General features: G+C 34.2%; 1 protein-coding gene across 11 annotated transcripts in view; it reads left to right on the forward strand.

Moving 5' to 3' along the window:
* The window catches only part of AHI1 (Abelson helper integration site 1), a 229087-nt gene that overhangs the window by 82764 nt on the left and 128782 nt on the right, over positions 1-17541 (forward strand). For all 11 annotated transcript variants that reach the window (XR_004442955.1, XR_004442957.1, XR_004442956.1 and 8 more), the window contains 2 exons: positions 6413-6609; positions 12601-12627. Coding sequence is in view for 8 of the 11 variants with exons in the window: in XM_033235379.1 (XP_033091270.1) it covers positions 6413-6609; positions 12601-12627 (224 nt within the window). In the remaining 3 variants the exon portion in view is untranslated. The remainder of the gene's footprint in view (positions 1-6412; positions 6610-12600; positions 12628-17541) is intronic.

Here is a 17541-nt window from a genome sequence, read left to right on the forward strand (position 1 = left end):
TTTGATAGATATAACATTTCTTTAAGCAAATGTAGTTGCCATCTCTGTACTCTCATCATCTGTCCATTTCTCTGCTATACCACTTAGCACCTTGCAGTAATTTTTTTCTCCTTTGAAAGGTCGAAACCTCAAGTAGGGCCAGTGTCTGTATTCCTAGAACCTGCTTAGTGCATGGTACATGACAGCTCTTCAAAAAGTGAGGAGAAGATGGGAGTGAGACTGTTAAAATTATGAGTTTTAAACATATCAGGTTAAATTAGAGCTAAATTTTAAACAGCAAAGTTAACACAGAAAGTAATGATAAAGTGAAGAAATAGTTATTTAATTGCAAAATTATGCTCCAGCCATGGCCTATGTCAAAGTGTTTTAGAAACCCCTGAAATGTTAAAAGCATAGAGCTTGGAGGAATATCAGAAGTCACCTACAATCTATTAATATTTCTCAATGAAATAATCTGTATAGTCTGATACAAATTGATGTATATATTTGTGGAAGCTGGAGGAGGGGGAAGAGCACAAGAACTTGTGAACAGCGTCTGTTTCTAGTGTCTGAGAAACCAAGTCTTTATGAATATTTCTGCAGATTTTTTTTTGTGGCTGCCTTCACAGAACTAAAGGTGTTAAAGATAAAATAGGGTGTTTAATTTGACCCCTTGAATACCAGTCAGTTGACTTTTGTATAGAAAATTTCCTTTAGATGACAAAAACAAGTATTCATAATTGTTTGTATTTATTTATGTTATCTGCTTCCATTTGGGCCATTTTAATCCTTCTGAAAGGCGTGTCAATACCTGGAAAAATAAGAAAGAGATAAATAATTAGGCTACGCTTTTTGTTACTTTTTTTCCAGTTAAAAATGTCATTTTTAAGAAAGAAATATAATACATGTTTAGCATTTTATAATACTTAGAAAATAGTTTGACAAAAAGAGTAAAATGAAAAATACTGAAATCTTAGTAACCTATATAACCGTTGCTTACTTAGGTGTATGTGCTTCTGGGCCATTTCTCTGCATGTTCACTCACTCAAATGAAAATGAAATCATGGTTGTTAGGTACACAATCTCAGAGAAAATATAGGGAGTTAAAAAATGTCATTAAATAATTAAACCCAGTTTTATTTTCCATTCATAGCAGCAAAACACAATTAAATGTTGAAAGGACAATTTTTAAAAGCAAGTAAGACAAAGATCATGAAACATGATATGCATTTGTTGATTTATTTATTCCTGAAACCCACCTACTGTTAAACATTACAAATTCCAGTTCATGGAGCACTTATTTTCTTTTACAGTTTTAAAGTTTCTCTTGTTCTGTAAGCAGTCTTTGAATAGTTGAGGTTAAATAAGTGTTGTGATTGTTTTGGAGAAAAATTCAAAATGTGTAATGAAGAATAATAGTCAAATCCATAACAATCTACAGAGAAATGGCTGCACTTCTGTTTAAAAACAGTAATTAGTATTGAGGAATGTACATCACTAAAAGGGTGGAGTGTAACCAGGTCCTCTCCCTTGATGATATCCTTTGGTACTCACTACTGTCAAGGTCTGCAGGGAGAGAACACCAATTATTATTGAACTGTTCTTCATTTAGTGTGCCTAAATGAAATAGTACATGAATATAAAGATCAGAGACCTAATATTGTTTATATGCATCATCTCAGACTCATAGTTGGTGAAACCAAGGCTAGTAACTTGAAAAAATGGTTGTCTTTTTGTGTATACTATTGTTTTATAAATTATTTTTTTCCAATGGATAATATATTATGAGCAGTTTTCCATTGTGATAGTTACATTTCTATACATAATTTTAGTGGCTAAATTCCCTTTCATTAAATGAATATACTGTACTTTATTTATTTATTTATTTATTTTTATTTATTTATTTTTTTTTTTGAGACGGAGTCTCACTCTGTCCACCAGGCTGGAGTGCAGTGGCACGATCTCGGCTCACTGCAAGCTCCGCCTCCTGGATTCACGCCATTCTCCTGCCTCAGCCTCCCTTGTAGCTGGGACTACAGGCGCCCGCCACTGCGCCCGGCTAATTTTTTTGTATTTTTAGTAGAGATGGGGTTTCACCATGGTCTCGATCTCCTGACCTTGTGATCCGCCCGCCTCGGCCTCCCAAAGTGCTGGGATTACAAGTGTGAGCCACCACGCCCGGCCTATACTGTACTTTAAACAGCTGTTGTTGCGCAATTACACTGTTATGTCTTTTTCAACGTTTAAATAGTGCTTCAGTACACACCTAGCTACCCTTACATTCCTTGGGAAATAATATCTTGAGGTACAGTGGGTCAGTTAAACAGGCCAAAAAAAAAAAAAAAAGGCACTTTCTAATTTGCATTTTTGTTACTAATTACTTTAATTTTTAATGAAGTTATATTTTTGTTGGACACATAGCTCTTTTGTGAATATTCTTTAATGGTTCTTTGCCCATGTTTCTGTTCGATTATTAATCTTTAGTTTATTTCATGAGAACTCTGCATGGTAAGAATAGTTACCCCTTTCATTACAATTTTGTCATTTTTTTTTTGGTGAATGGCTTTATTGAGGTATAATTGACATGTTATAAACTGAACATATTTAAATGTACTATCTGATAAGTTTAGACATTTATACACCTGGGAGACCATTGCCTCAATCAAGATAATGAACATATTCGTCATCCCCAGAAGTTACTTTGTGCCCTTTTGTGTTCTGTTCCTTCCTCACCCTTAGCCCAGGCAACCACTATAAATTAGTTTGCATTTTCCAGAATTGTATGTAAGTGAAGCTGTATATATCATGTACTCTTTTTTTAATCTGGCTCCTTTCACTTATAAGTACTTTGATAAATCTGTGTTTCAGCATTTATCAGTAATTTATTCTATATATTGTTGGGTGTTGTTTAATTGTATGGCTGTGCCACACAATGTTTGTTTATCCATTCACCTGTTAATGGACATTGGGGTTGTATTCAGGTTTTAGGTATTACAAGTAAAGTTTCTCCAAATATTCACATACAAGTCTTTGTATGGTCATATGCTTTCATTTCTCTTGGATAAATTTCTAGGAGTAGAAGGGCTGGATCATATTGCAGATGTGCGTTTGACTTCTTAAGAAGCTGCCAGACTATTTTCTGAAGTGGTTGTGCCATTTAACATTTGACATTCCCACCATTAGTGTATCAGTGTACTTGCCAACTTTGAAATGGCCAGTCTTTTGAATTTTAGCCATTCTAATATACGTGCAGTGCTATTTTATTGTGGTTTTAATTTGCTTTTCCCTAATGACTAACGATATTGAGCACCTTTTTTTGCCTGCTTGTCATCCATATAGCTTCTTCAGTAAATTGTCTTTTCAAATCTTTTGTCTGTTTTTTAAATTGTCCTATTTGTTTTCTGATTATTAAGTTTTGAGATTTATTTGTGTTTTCTATATACAAGTATTTATCAGGCATATGATTTGCAGGTTGTTTCTCCCCAGTCTGGTTTGTTTTCTAATTGTCTTAACAATTTAAAAAACAGAAGTTGAAATTTTGATGAAGTTCAAATTATTAGTTTGTTCTTTTATGCATTATAGCGTTGTATCTAAGAAATCTTTGCCTAACCCAAGTTCACAAAAGTGTTCTCTGTTTTTTTCTAGAAGTCTTATAGATTTAGGTTTTACATTTAGATCTGTGGTTCATTTTGAGTTACTTTTGTACATGTTGTAAAGTATGGATCAAAGTTCATTTTCTTCACATATGAATATCCAGCTATTCTAACACCATTTGTTGGAAAAACTGTCTTTTCTCCACTGAATGGCCTTTATACTTTGTCTATATACCCTGGGCACTTTGTACTATTCTGTTGATCTATTGATTTATCTTTATGCCAGTAGCAAACTGTGTGGATTACTGTAGCTTTATAAGATTTGAAGTCAGGTTTTCTGTTCTTTTTCAAAGTTGTTTTGGCTATTCTAGGTAATATTCATTTCCATGTTGATTTTAGAATTTGTTTTACAATTTCTCCAAAAATAACCTGCTGGAATTTTGAGTGGGACTGCATTGAATCTTCAGATCATGTGGGAAGAATTTACATCTTACCAATATTGTGTATGCCACCCAATGAATACAATGACAAATTGCTTTTTCAGTTTCTCTCAGCAGTATTTTTAGTGAAACAGGTCTTTCACATTTTTCATCCTTTTTTTTTTTTTCCAAAGTATGTCATGTTTTTTATGCCATAGTAAATGGCATATGTATTTTTTTAATTTCAATTTTTGTTCTTCATTACTTGTATATAGACATATAGAGAATTTTTGTGTTTTGATCTCATCTCCTACAACATTGCTAAAGTCAATTCTAGTGCCTTGTTTTTTTAGATTCCATTTAGAATTTGTACACAGATGTGGAGCCAGGACTTCAGAGTGAGAAGCTCCTTAAATTTTGCTGCCTGTGTACTTCACTTGCCTTACTCCACTTTAGCTCTAGCTAGACAATCATGTCTGCAAAGAAAGACAGTTTTATTTTTCTTTTATACAATTTGTCCTTTTCTTGGTAGTTTCAAGCAGCAGAGTAAATCTAGTCCCTACTCCATTTTGGTCAAAAATAGAAGAATGCTATTATGTCATTTCCTTTTCAATTTTTATTGTAGTAGTTTATTTATATATTTAAGTCTTAAATATGATTTTAAAAATCACATTAGCTCTGTCATCCAGTCTGCACTGGAATGCAGTGGCAGCCTTGACCTCCAGTCTCAAGCAATCCTCCCACCTCAGCCTCCTCAGTAGCTGGAAACCACAGGCACATGGCACACTGCCCGATTAATTTTTCAATTTTTTGTAGAAACAGGGTCTCACTGTCTTGCCAGGGCTAGTCTCAAACTCCTAGGCTCAAATGATCCTCCCATCTCAGCCTCCCAGAGTACCAGGATTAAGGCATGAGACACCGTGCCTGGCCAGTTTTTTTTATTTTAATGAAGACTCTTTAAATGTTCACGTTACAAAATCTGTTCATTGGTCCATAAGAATGTTGACAATTATTAACCTTTTCTGACTCATGTAATCTTTCGATAGATAACCTCATAAAAATTATGAATCAGCTTTCCAGAAACGCTTATATAAACACACTCACATTTCCATAGTAATTTCAGTAGTCCATAGACTCACTGAAGGTTCATCCATTGATTCCATATTATCATTCCCTGTTTTGAGATTTCTTTCTTTCATGTCATGTTTAGGAAGGCTTTCCATTTCAAGATTATATAACTAAGGAAATACTTTTTTAAATGATGAGTTTATATATTTTTTCTCCTTTTTATATATAGACATTTAAAATTTTTCAAGTTCATATGTTTTCAGTGATCAAATGAGGTAATGTATGTGATAGCACCCCAAAAAATACAAGGTGCAGCACAGATGCTACTATGCTCGTTATCATCATCATCATCAGTCATCATCAAAACATTCACCCTTTGAGCCATCTTCCTCACTCTAGAGAATTAACTCCAAAATAAGAATTATGTTAAGAAACAAAGTCAGCTATGAAAGTAATTATTCTTGCGTGATCTATAAGGGAGAACAGATAACACTATAAATAGAGTTATCTCTTGTTATCCATAGAGGACTGGTGGTTCCAGAACCCCTGGGGATACCAAAATCTATGGATGCTAAAGTCACTTATGTAAAATGGCATAGTTCTTGCATATAAGCTGTGGACATCCTCTCATATACTTGGAATCATCTATGGATTACTTATAATACCTAATAGAGTATAAATGCTATGTAAATAGTTATACTGTATTATTGTAGTTATTTTTTTCTGAATATTTTTGATCCATAGTTGGTTGAATTCATGGATAGGGAACCCACAGATATAGAGGACCAACTGTATTCAGTACAAGAGAATGTGTAAAAAAAAAAATTACGGAGCTTCATTAAATGAGATACTGTAAAACATTTAATAATGATAATTACGCCATTGTAGAAATATGAGAAATACTTGCATTTAAATTGAGAAATGTTAAATTGTATTTACATTATGGTATCTTACATAGAATGTGTGTAAAAATTAAGAAGGGTACAGAAATATGAAAATAGTTGTTTTAGAGTGGCTTGTGAGTATTATTTTAGTATTTCCCTTAATTCTGCTATGCCTTTGATTTTTTAATATTATTTTTCTGTATACATATATTTAAAGTTAGTCTCCCATCCCAATTTACATGGCCTTCACAGCTCAATTACAATGCTGCCTGACATGAAATTCTGTTTCCTTCCTTATGATTTTATAGCAGCAAATAATTTCAAATTTTGCTAGTCATGGTGTCTTATTATTACGCCGTTTTTAAGATGCGTTAATGCAGTTTCTGATTATTTGTTGAATGCTACAGTTTTGGGGCTTGATTATGCTTTTACTGTGATGATTTAACTAATTATGGATTCATTTCTTCAGTTGCCCAGCAGGAGGCTGAAATGTTCAAACGCTGCAATGGAACATTTCCATTACCTGGAATACACCAAAGTCAAGATGCCCTGTGTACATGTCCAAAACTACCCCATCAAGGCTCTTTTCAGATTGATGAATTTGTCCACACTGAAAATTCTTCAACAAAGATGCATCTAGTAAAACAGAGACTTGAAACTGTCACAGTATGTTTATTTTATGCAGTTGAAACTTTAAAACTATTTCTATCCTGTTTTACATTGCCATGCCAATAAATACTCATTTAATGAAGTAAGTGAATTACTTAAAATTAGACCTTCTTATACTTTTATGGTTCCTTTCAGTTACTTATTCCTAAACCCTTAATTGCAATAGACAAACTGAATTTAGGATAATCTGTCATGCTGTTCTGACTTGATATCTCTGTAAAGACTAGCCCAGGACCTAGTAATAATGGAGGGCTCTGAACCAGATGACCACTAGGACTTAACATATGGGTATGACTCCATCTCCTAGGAAAAAAAGAGAAACCGTGACTTTCTCAGCCCAGCATGGTGGCACACACCTGTAATCTCAGCCACTCAGGTGGCTGAGGCACAAGAATCGCTTGAACCCGGGAGGCAGAGTTGCAGTAAGGCGAGATCGTGCCACTGCACTCCAGCCTGGGTGACAAAGTGAGACTGTGTCCCCCCTTCCCCCAAAAAGGAAAGTAAGTCAAATCATATCTTAAAATGCTTTGCTGTAAGAAACAGAATATTTAGAGTGTGTTCTCAATAAAATAGAAGAAAACAGAATTTCTATTAATGAAGAGATGAAAAGAGAGTCCCAAGATTTTGATTTTAAAAAGACATCTAAGATAAAATGAATTTAAAGAAAATCAAAAGGTAAGCTTCAATTAATTCCACATTGCAAATGGCAAAAGAGAAAGTTGACACTTTAAAATATCAGATCAATAGTGTAGCATAGAGAACTAATTTCAGAAGCATACAAGAATACAGAAAAAAGAGATAGGTGAAAACTGTGGTTAAGAGTGTAGCTCTAGTGTCCAGCTGCTTAGGCATAGGAATAGCATAGGCTCCAACTGTGCCAGCTTTGTGACTGGATAAGTTGAAGTAAACCTAGTTTTCCTCATCTATAAAATGAGGTGGTTTTAATTTAGAGACAGGGTCTCACTTTGTGGCCCAGGCTGGAATGCAGTGGTGTGATCATTGCTCACTGCAGTCTCGAACTCCTGGGCTCAAGCAGTTCTCCTGCCTCTGACTCTTGAGTAGCTGGGACTGTAGGCATACACCACCAGGCCTAGCTAATTAAAAAAAATTTTTTTTTATAGAGACAGGGTCTTGGTATGTTGCCCAGGCTGATCTCCAACTCCTAGCCTCAAGCAGTCAGCAGTCCTCTTGCCTCAGCCTCCCAGAGTACTGGGATTTCAGGCGTGAGCCATTATGGGGATTGTAATATTTCTTACCTTACGGGATTTTTAAGATTCAGTGAGACCCTAAAAGTAAACCTCTTAACAGGGTGTCTGATACATAGTGCCACTGATAAATGTTAGTTATTATTGTTGGTAATGAGAGAAGAGATGAATATGAGATAGATTGTGCACATGGTTGATCAGTGTTGTTAAAGAAGAGACCAGCATGTGTGAAAAGAGATAACAAAGATCAAATACAAAAGGCCTTCCTGTGCTAAAGTCCTAAATCTGTAAAATGAAAGTATCTATTACCAGACCAATTAATGAAAAGATGCCAGTATCCTTAGAAATATCCTAGTGAAATAGTTTGATTTTTAAAGATGTCTTAAAGAAAAATCATAGATATGATGGGGGAAAAAAAAGACTGGTTATCTACATAGGAACTAAGCTATCTTCGAACTTCTCTATAAGAGCCAAAGTAATAATGAAGCTGAAATAATACCTGTAGTATAATTCAAATTCACTAAGATAGAAAGATAAATCAGTGGGGAAAGGAAGAATTGTTCCCTTGTATGGTGTTGGGAAACATTGTTAACTATGAGTTAACTGAAAGATACAGTCAGTTTACATCTATATCTTAGGTCACTCACCTAAATCAAATTCTCATTTACCAAGGAGTTAAATATGAAAATCCAGATCTTTTTTAAAACTAGGGAAATACACCAGCAAATATTTCTCAAATGAATGAAAACATACTAATTTTAAAAGCAGTGGAAAATCCTCTCCCAAAATATTAATAGACTATTGACATATAATTTTAAATTTCTCTGTTTAAAAATATAAGGTTGTGTATGTATGTGTGTATATGCAAAACATACAAACACACACATATATGTGCAATAAACACCAGCCAGGGGAAATGTTTACATAAAATATATTAAAGAAGCATGTTAAAATGCAAAAAACTAAACAGTAAAGAAAAAATAGTAAATCTTTTCTTTGTTAAAGAAATGGGTAAAAGAAACTGTTCTAAAAGGAGAAGTGTTTCATAAGCGTATTTTAAAAGTTTTATCTCACTACTAATAAGAAAAGTACCACAGAAACCAGGTATTGCCCATAAAATTGGAAAATAGATCATGAAAATGAAGAGAAGGAAGATGGTTTGTTAAAGGTAATGTAGCATTCTGTTAGTGAAAATTCCTAGAAAATTTTTCTGAAAGATAAATGGTCAAATGTAATAAGAAGCCTAAGCATCCTGAAAAAATCTTTGACCATACTTTTAGTAGAATTAAGTGGAAGTCCTTTTATTAGGATTACTTTGAGCTCCTTGAAGACAGGGGCTGTGCAGCCTTGTTCATTGTTTTATTCTTACTTTCTTTAATAAATATTATCCCTTCTCTTGCTCCCTTGATAGAGATCTCGATTAGTTTTAAACTATACAAGGAACTACACTGAGACAGCTTTAGTTTTTGACTGTGTTTTGACTATAGTTCTGACTATGCTCTCTTCCTCTCTCCTTTTCTCCACAAAGTTAGAGACTTGAAGGTGTATACCAGGATGCAGATTACACTCCATCTCTGGGTTTAGATTTAACCTAAACCCAGAATATATGTAGGAATATAGAAAAATATATATATTTCTTAGTTAAATTTTAGCATATATAACTATAAATAAATTTATTTCAATATTATAGTTCTTTGTATTTTAACATTTTTAATGTAATCAAATAATGCACGGTGTTCCAGATTTTAAAAGGAAGTCTGAATAGATACATTGAGCTTTAAAGATGAAGAGAAACATGTTTCTTCACCGGGGAAAAAAAAATGTGTTCCTTGTGTAAAAACTTGCATGGCAAAGTAACTTCATCTACAGACGTAAAAATAGCTCACCAACAGATTTATAAAAACAAGTTTCCTACAGTCTGTTGGTCTTTATACTGTAAAACTTAACATCCTGGAATCACCTAAGTCTTGTAGCTTTTTTCTAATTTCATTTTATATACCTGTCATCCTCAGATAAATGAAAGGATGTAAGAACTAAAGAAAGTAGATGTAAAGGAAAAATAAAATCAGGAAACTGATTTTTAAGAAATGAAATCAAAGGCAAGGGAGAAGCAAATTGATAATTTATTATAAAAGAAAAAATTTACTTCAAATTATTACTTTATTTAGCTTTTATGATATCTTTTCTTTTTAAAATTATTTAGAGAATATGTCTGCTTTGGTATTGAGGTAGATAGAAGCTGCCTTTGGAAATGAAAGCTTTTGCTTTGGTTTTTAAAAACCATTATTTTTCCTTTATTGAGAGAATTCACTGAATTTATTTTTCTGTTGCTATCTGCAATGTATTTTCTTTCCGAGTGTACATAGTATGTTTGGGAATACAAACAAAATGTCGTCTTTATTCCCATGGCAGCCTCATTCTATGTTTTGCAAACATTTAGGTTGACTGAATTCCCACCTTTTGTCATTATGCCTTTTCTCTTGTTTTTTGCAATTTCAGCAGACCCCAAATTCCTTTTTTTATTTATTTGTTATTACAATAGAAATGTTTTTCTAATAAATTATAGTACAGGTTTAGGGTGTAAGTTTTGGGGGGTATGGGTGAGTGAATTGCATAATAAATTCAGTTCAGCAGGTATATAATAGTTGTTTAGGCATTAATGAGTAAAAGATACAAAAAATAGATAATTTTCAGTTATCGGGAGCATTACCATTTAGTCATAATATAAATCACTTAATTATTTCATAATTAGCATAGTTGACTGCATGTTGCTGCCACAGCAATACCTAGCAGCATTCTGCAACCCAGGTAAGACTTCACGGGTGGACAGTATCTCGAGAGCACTGGTAAATCTCATTCTAAGTTTTCAGATCCAGAAATTTGATTTTATCAGTACATCCATATTGCTCAGAATCTGAAGTATCTATTAAGATTAATCAATCCTACAAAAAGTTGATTAATAAGTGGGAATCCATGAAAATATACCTTATAATATAATAAAAGGTAGACCATTCTGGCAGCCTGAACACTCAAGATCTCTTCCTATCTAAATTTAACCTGAAGCCCAGGCTAATGATCACAGTTGATTGCTAAGTAGAGCCATAGGAGTATGGATTGAATGGGTTTGAAAATGTTTTATGCCAATTTTGACAAAAGATTAATTTTCTCTACCCCACAGGAGAGACCACCTTATATATTGATTAATGATAACTAACATCTGTTTAATTATTAGTAATAATTGATATATTTCTGGCACTGTGCTAAATGCTTTACATTTTATTGTATTTAATTCTCAAACCATCCTATAAGGATGAGAATTATTCCCATTTTCCAGAAGAGGAATTTGAGGCTTGCAGAGATCAAGCCGCATAACCAGGATCACACAAGTAGTAAGCCCTGTAGCTGGGATTCAGCCCAGATAGTTGGACTCCCATGTCCACAGTCAGTTTAACTGTCTCCTTTTAGTGACTGAATTACTGATATGCTTTAGACACAGTATCTGGCTCTTAGAAATTTCTAGATAAAAAAATTAATAGATATTCCAGATTTTGAGCAACTGTGGATGCACTGATAAAATCAAATTTCTGGATCTAAAAACTTAGAATGTGATACACTGAGGTTCTCAAGGTACTGTCCACCTGTGAGGTCTTACCTAGGTTGCAGAATGCTTTTAGGTATTGCTGTGGCAGCAACATGCAGTCAAGTATGCTGATAAATAATTAAATGATTTATATTATGACTAAGTGGTAATGCTCCCAATAACTGAGTATTATCTATTTATTTTCAGTTCTCTTTTTTCCTAAACTCCGTGTTGATTATGACCATTTTCCACTAGCTCTGTACTAGGCTGATGATACATGCTGGCTAACTCCTAATTGGACTTGAGTATTTTTTCTTTTTTTTTTTTTTTTTTGAGACGGAATCTCATGCTGACACCCAGGCTGGAGTGCAGTGGCGCAATCTTGGCTCACTACAACCTCCACCTCCCGGGTTCAAGCGATTCTCCTGCCTCAGTAGCTGGGACTACAGGTGCGTGCCACCACGCACAGCTAATTTTTGTATTTTTAGTAGAGTCAGGGTTTCACCACGTTGGCCCAGGATGGTCTCGTTCTCTCGACCTCGTGATCCTCCTGCCTCGGCCTCCCAAAGTGCTGGGATTACAAGGCGGGAGCCACCGCACCTGGCTGGACTTGAGTATTTTTAGTGTCTCCTTAGCAGCAAATTTTCAAATTGTCCATAATACGTCGACTTTTACTAGTTTCTCTTTCAAAATGATCTTTTCTTAGGCTTGTACCATGAGTTGTACAGAGTTCCTTTCTGTAGCTCCTTCAATACTAGTCATATATTTTATCATTTAGTAGTGTTTACTATTTAATATTAGATTTCATCTGATACAAATAATATGGGAATGATATGGCTATTATTATTTATAGAGATAATTATATATTGCAGTTAACTCAGCATGTGTCTTTTACACCTGTTAGTGTTCTAGTGTAGAATTTTATTGTTCTTTTGATTGAAGAGCAAATTTTTCTTGAGACAGATAACCTGTGAGCCCTCAGGAGTTTCACAGTGCCATTTGTTTGGGCAAGTTAGATTTACCTTGAACATGTCATTAAGTCTCTTTTATTGGAAACAGAGGCAATGGCAGGATAATGGATAAAGAAACTTCCAAACGCTGCTTTAGGTTATTAGAAGATTAACATCTGAATGTTTTGAAAACAGTCAATACTTTATTTACTGAAATTATGAATACTTCCTTATTTTATTGTATTTCTTTTAGGAGGTGATACGATCCTGTGCTGCAAAAGTAAGTAGTTTTTATTACCAAGAACATAACTTTAAAGGTATCGTGATGCTCCAAAGAACTGGAATGCACCATTCATAGAGTTGGGAACCTTTATAAAAGTTAATCTGATGTGTACTTTCGTTATTGGAGCTCAGGTTTATCAAAGAATTACAATGCTGGAACCTGATAATTCAGTAGGGGTGATCATTTAGCAAGTAGCTTCACATTTTTAAAGATTTAAGAATACTAAGTGATTGAGATACTTTCAGTAAGGGATCAACAAGGTCATGCCATTTTCTGAGAAAAATTTTATATGATGTTTAATTTGTATAAGACACCAGTCAATACAGTTCCAGTAGGTATATGCTGAGTAAACTGTATAAGCATTGAAATGCATGTAAGCTGTACATAAATGATTTATTGTACTGATAATGCTCTTTTTCATTTATAAGTCTTTCACGTTTCTTTTCTCGTTTAACTATACTGTATAATAATCCTGAGAGATGGATTAGATATAATTGTTATTCCAGTTTTAGAAAGGAGGAAACTGAGGTTTATTCAGGTTGAGTGATTTGCCCAAGGTCCCAAGTTAGTCTAAAAATGGTAGTGTACAAAAAGACTCTCGATTAGTAAACAGTTTCAACTAGATTGTATCTTAGATACTTTCAGCATAGCAGCTGTCCTCCTTTTACAAGCAAGGTTATTTTATGTATAACTTTTAACTTAGGTGTTGGGAAAATAAATTAAGGAGTTGGAATGGCAACATGTGTTCATCCTTCCCTCTTCTTCTGTCCACTCCCAAAATTCAGTTGAATAATTAGACATCTATTCATTTAACAAATATAATTATATATCACAAAGAAAAGGTAAAACATCCAGAATGAAAGAATTAGAATGGTGTTAGTATAGAGACTGTTTCATATAATGTCAGTGCAGTGGAAATTTTTTTTTATTCACTGGGCACCTACTACCATTTGGTAGTAGGCACTTGGAATGCAATAGGTTATTGTCTCTTTCCTCATGGGGCATCTTAGGGAGGGAAGAACGTGTCAGAAAATACAAGACTTACCCCATCACTGAGCTGTCCAGCATCAGTCACAGAACCCATCACTTTTATACCTAATTATCACAAGTCAACAGGATATGGAATATAGACGAGGGGAAGGAAGACGAGGGGGAAAAAGAAAACAAGCTATATTCTGACTTGGGCTGCAGATGTTCAGGAAACGTTCCTGATAGCAATGGTTGGTGTAATGATTGTAGCTCCAAGATTACTAAACCTTCTGAAGTATGCGTTGTATATAAAATTGGAGGCAAAAATACAATTTATTTTCTGACTAGCAATTCAAAGCTATTTATCTTTATTTAACAAATGTACTGCATACTCTTCTTTTGGAATGCTGTCTGAATGTCCAAAGAATAAAATGTCCTGCACAGATTGAGCAAGTCTTTATGGAGAACAGCCTCTACTAATCTGGAAACTCCCCAAGGGTGAAGGATCATGCCATTCATCTTCATATCCCTAGTATTTAATAACGGTAGAATAAATACTCATTGAAAAATGATTAATTTGGAAATGAATCAGTGTCTGGAAAAATTAACCTTACTAGTATCTTCAGTTATTCTTTTTTATAATAGTTTTATTGAGCTGTAATTTACGTACTGTAATGTTCACCCTTTTAAAATATACAGTTCACTGTTTTTACCATATTCACAAAGTTTTGCAACCATCCCTACTATCTGATTTTAGAGTTTTTCATCACCCCTGAATGAAGTCTCATATCTCTTAGCAGTCATTCCCAGTTCCTACACATACAGACTCTAAATACAAACTCTTGGAACATACCCCAAATTCCTGGCATCCATTAACACACATTATAGATTTGGCTAATCTGGACATTTCGTATAAATGGAGTCAGATGATATGTAGTCATTTATAACTGACTTCTTTTACTCAAAAAAATGTTTTCAGGATTCCTCTATTTGTAACATGTATCAGTGAACAACTCAGGGGTTAGGGGGACCAACCCCCTATGCAGTCAAAAATAAGTGTATAACTTTTGACTCCCCCCAAAAATTAGTACTCATAGCGTGCTGTTAACTGAAAGCCTTGATGGTAATGTAAACAGTTCATTAACACATATTTTATGTGTTATGTGTATTATATACTGTATTCTTGAGCCAGAGAACAGAAAATGTTATTAAGAAAATTAAAAGGAAGAAGAAATACATTTACTATTCATTAAGCAAAGTGAATCATCATAGAGGTCTTCCTTTGTCTTCACATTGAATAGCCTGAGGAGGAAAAGGAGGGTTCGGTCTTGCTATTTCACTGGGAGCAGAGGCAGAAGAGGTGGAGAAGTGGGGAGGGGAGGCAGGAGAGGCAGGCACACTTGGTGTAACTTACTGAAAAACTCCACCTATAAGTGGACATGCACAGTTCAAACTCATGTTGTTCAAGGGTCAACTGCACTACTTTTTATTGCCAAATAAGATTTCATTGTATAAATAGGTTATGTATTGTTATATTTGATCAGTTTATGAATATTTGGGTTGTTTCTACTTTTTAGCTGTTAAGATAATACTCCTACGAACATTGCGTGTATAAGTTTTGGTGTGGATATACTCATTTCTATGGGATGTTTATCTAGGAGTGGAACTGTTGGGATATATGGTAACTATGTTTGGCACTTTAAAGAACTCCCAAAACGTTTTCCAGAGCGTGTGAACCATTTTCGAATTCCACCAGCAGTGTACGAATGAGGTTCCAGTTTCTTCTCATCCTCACCAACACCTGTATTCTCTTCTTTATAGCCATCCTAGTGGGTGAAAAGTGGTTATATCATAGTGATTTTGATTTGCGTTTTCTTTATGACTAATGATGTTGAGCATTTTTTATGTGCCGTTTGTACTTTTTTTTCTGGAGAAATATCTGTTTAAATATTTCACCTGGTTTTAAAATTGGAATTTTTTTGTCTTTTTATTGTTTACTTTTGAGTTCTTTATATATTCTAGATACAAGTGTCTTATGAGCTAGATGATTTGCAAATATATTATCCCATTTTGTGGATTGTCTTTTCACTTTCTTGATGGTGTCTTTTGAAACAAAAAGGTTTTTTTATGAGGTTCAGTTTATTGTTTCTTTTGTCACTTGTGCTTTTTGTGTTGTATAAAAAACCATTTTCTAGCCTTGTGTCACAAAGATTTACTCCTATGTTTTCTTCTTAAGATTTTTATAGTTTTAAATCTTACATTCAAGTCTGTGATTATTTTGCATTAATTTTTGTATATGGTATGATGGACAGGTCCACTTTCATTCTATTGCATGAGGCTATCCAGTTGTCTCAGCACTACTTATCGAAAACAGTGCTTTGCCCTTTGACTGGTGTTGGCACCCTTGTCAGAAACCTTTAATCTTAACAACAGAGTATATTTATGCAGTTTCTCATCTATTAGAGCTAGGATAATAAATTTTCACCGTGTGTCCGTTACATAAGTTTTTTCCCTTCTACAGTATTTTTATGTTGTTGAAGGCTCATTTGTTTTTTCCATTAGCATTCTTTAAGCAAGTATTTATTGAGTGCCTACCAAGTGTTTTTCTAAGTGCTTGGAATATAATAGTGAACAAGAACCTTTTATTGTAGAGAGATACATAATCTTAAAAGGAAACAAATAAGGTAATTTCAGATAATAAGTGATGTGAAGAAAATAGCGTAGGTTCGTGGAACAAAGAATGAGTGGGAGGGGAAGCTGCTCTCAAGAGGATGGTCATAGAAGGCCTTGCTGAAACACTTGACAAGGAGCTAGGCATGTGCTGCAAAAATCCTCATCTAGGAAGAAAACTAGCATGCTCAAGGAACAGAAAGAAGACCACTTTGCTTAAGTAGTGTAGTGAGCAAGCAAGGGGAAACAATTGTAAACCAAAAAGTTTCTGAGACAGGTCTCAATCAGTTTAGAGGTTTATTCTGCTAAGGTTAAGGACAGGGCCCAGAAGAAAAAACACGAATCACAGACACAGTCTGTGGTCTGCCTTTCTCCAAAGATGATTTTGGGGGCTTCAGTATTTAAAGGGAAAAAAACAGGCTGGAGGAGAAAAGAAGGGTATGGTCACATTACTGAATCCACAAGTTGCAAGAGAAAAGGCGCAGGTAGGGGGATAGTCAATTACGTATTCATCTTACACTCAGTAAATCGACACTTTTCAAAAGATAAGGTGAACATGGAAGCTACCTGTGGAGATAATTAACCTTTTATCTGTAGCTATCTGCTTCTGAACAAAAAGAAAAGGAACTTCTTGCATGACTCAGCTTTCAACTTAATTTTTTTCTTTTTGACATTAGATTATAAATTACCTCAAGGAGGAATAACACACACTCTCTTTTTCTGTCTCTTTAAATTTTATATAATACTGCTTTTGCTTCTACCCTCCACACACGTCTGTAAGCTTCTTGAAGCCAGGAAACTCCATCTTTTTTTTTTTTTTTTTTTTGAAGTATTAAATCACCTACCCTAGATGAATATAAATTCAGCCAAGTTGAAGTTTATTGAGTTATGTTTAGTGGAAGAATGCTGTAAAGGTAAAGTGGTAATGTATACAGTAGTTGAATCCACCTCGGAACATACTATTCACTGAAAACATTTTTTTAAAGGTTCAAAAATAGAGAATCCAGAGAACATAATTTTTTAATTTTTCTGTTTAAAACATATATTTGGATATTTTTGAGATTTGAGTAGAATAGTGTTTTTCAATTATTTGGAAAGTTTTTTTAAAAAAAAAATTTTTTTTTAAAGTAATTATTTTTTCGTGGTATTCTAAAACTGGATAACTGCAAATTAAGATGAGAGCTTATGAACACAAAAAGGAAACAACAGACACTGAGGTCTACTTAAGGGCGAAGGGTGGAAGGAGAGAGAGGAGCAGAAAAGATAACCATA

This window comes from Trachypithecus francoisi, unplaced genomic scaffold, assembly GCF_009764315.1.
Source record: "Trachypithecus francoisi isolate TF-2019V2 unplaced genomic scaffold, Tfra_2.0 Lachesis_group15, whole genome shotgun sequence".
Classification (NCBI taxonomy): domain Eukaryota; kingdom Metazoa; phylum Chordata; class Mammalia; order Primates; family Cercopithecidae; genus Trachypithecus; species Trachypithecus francoisi.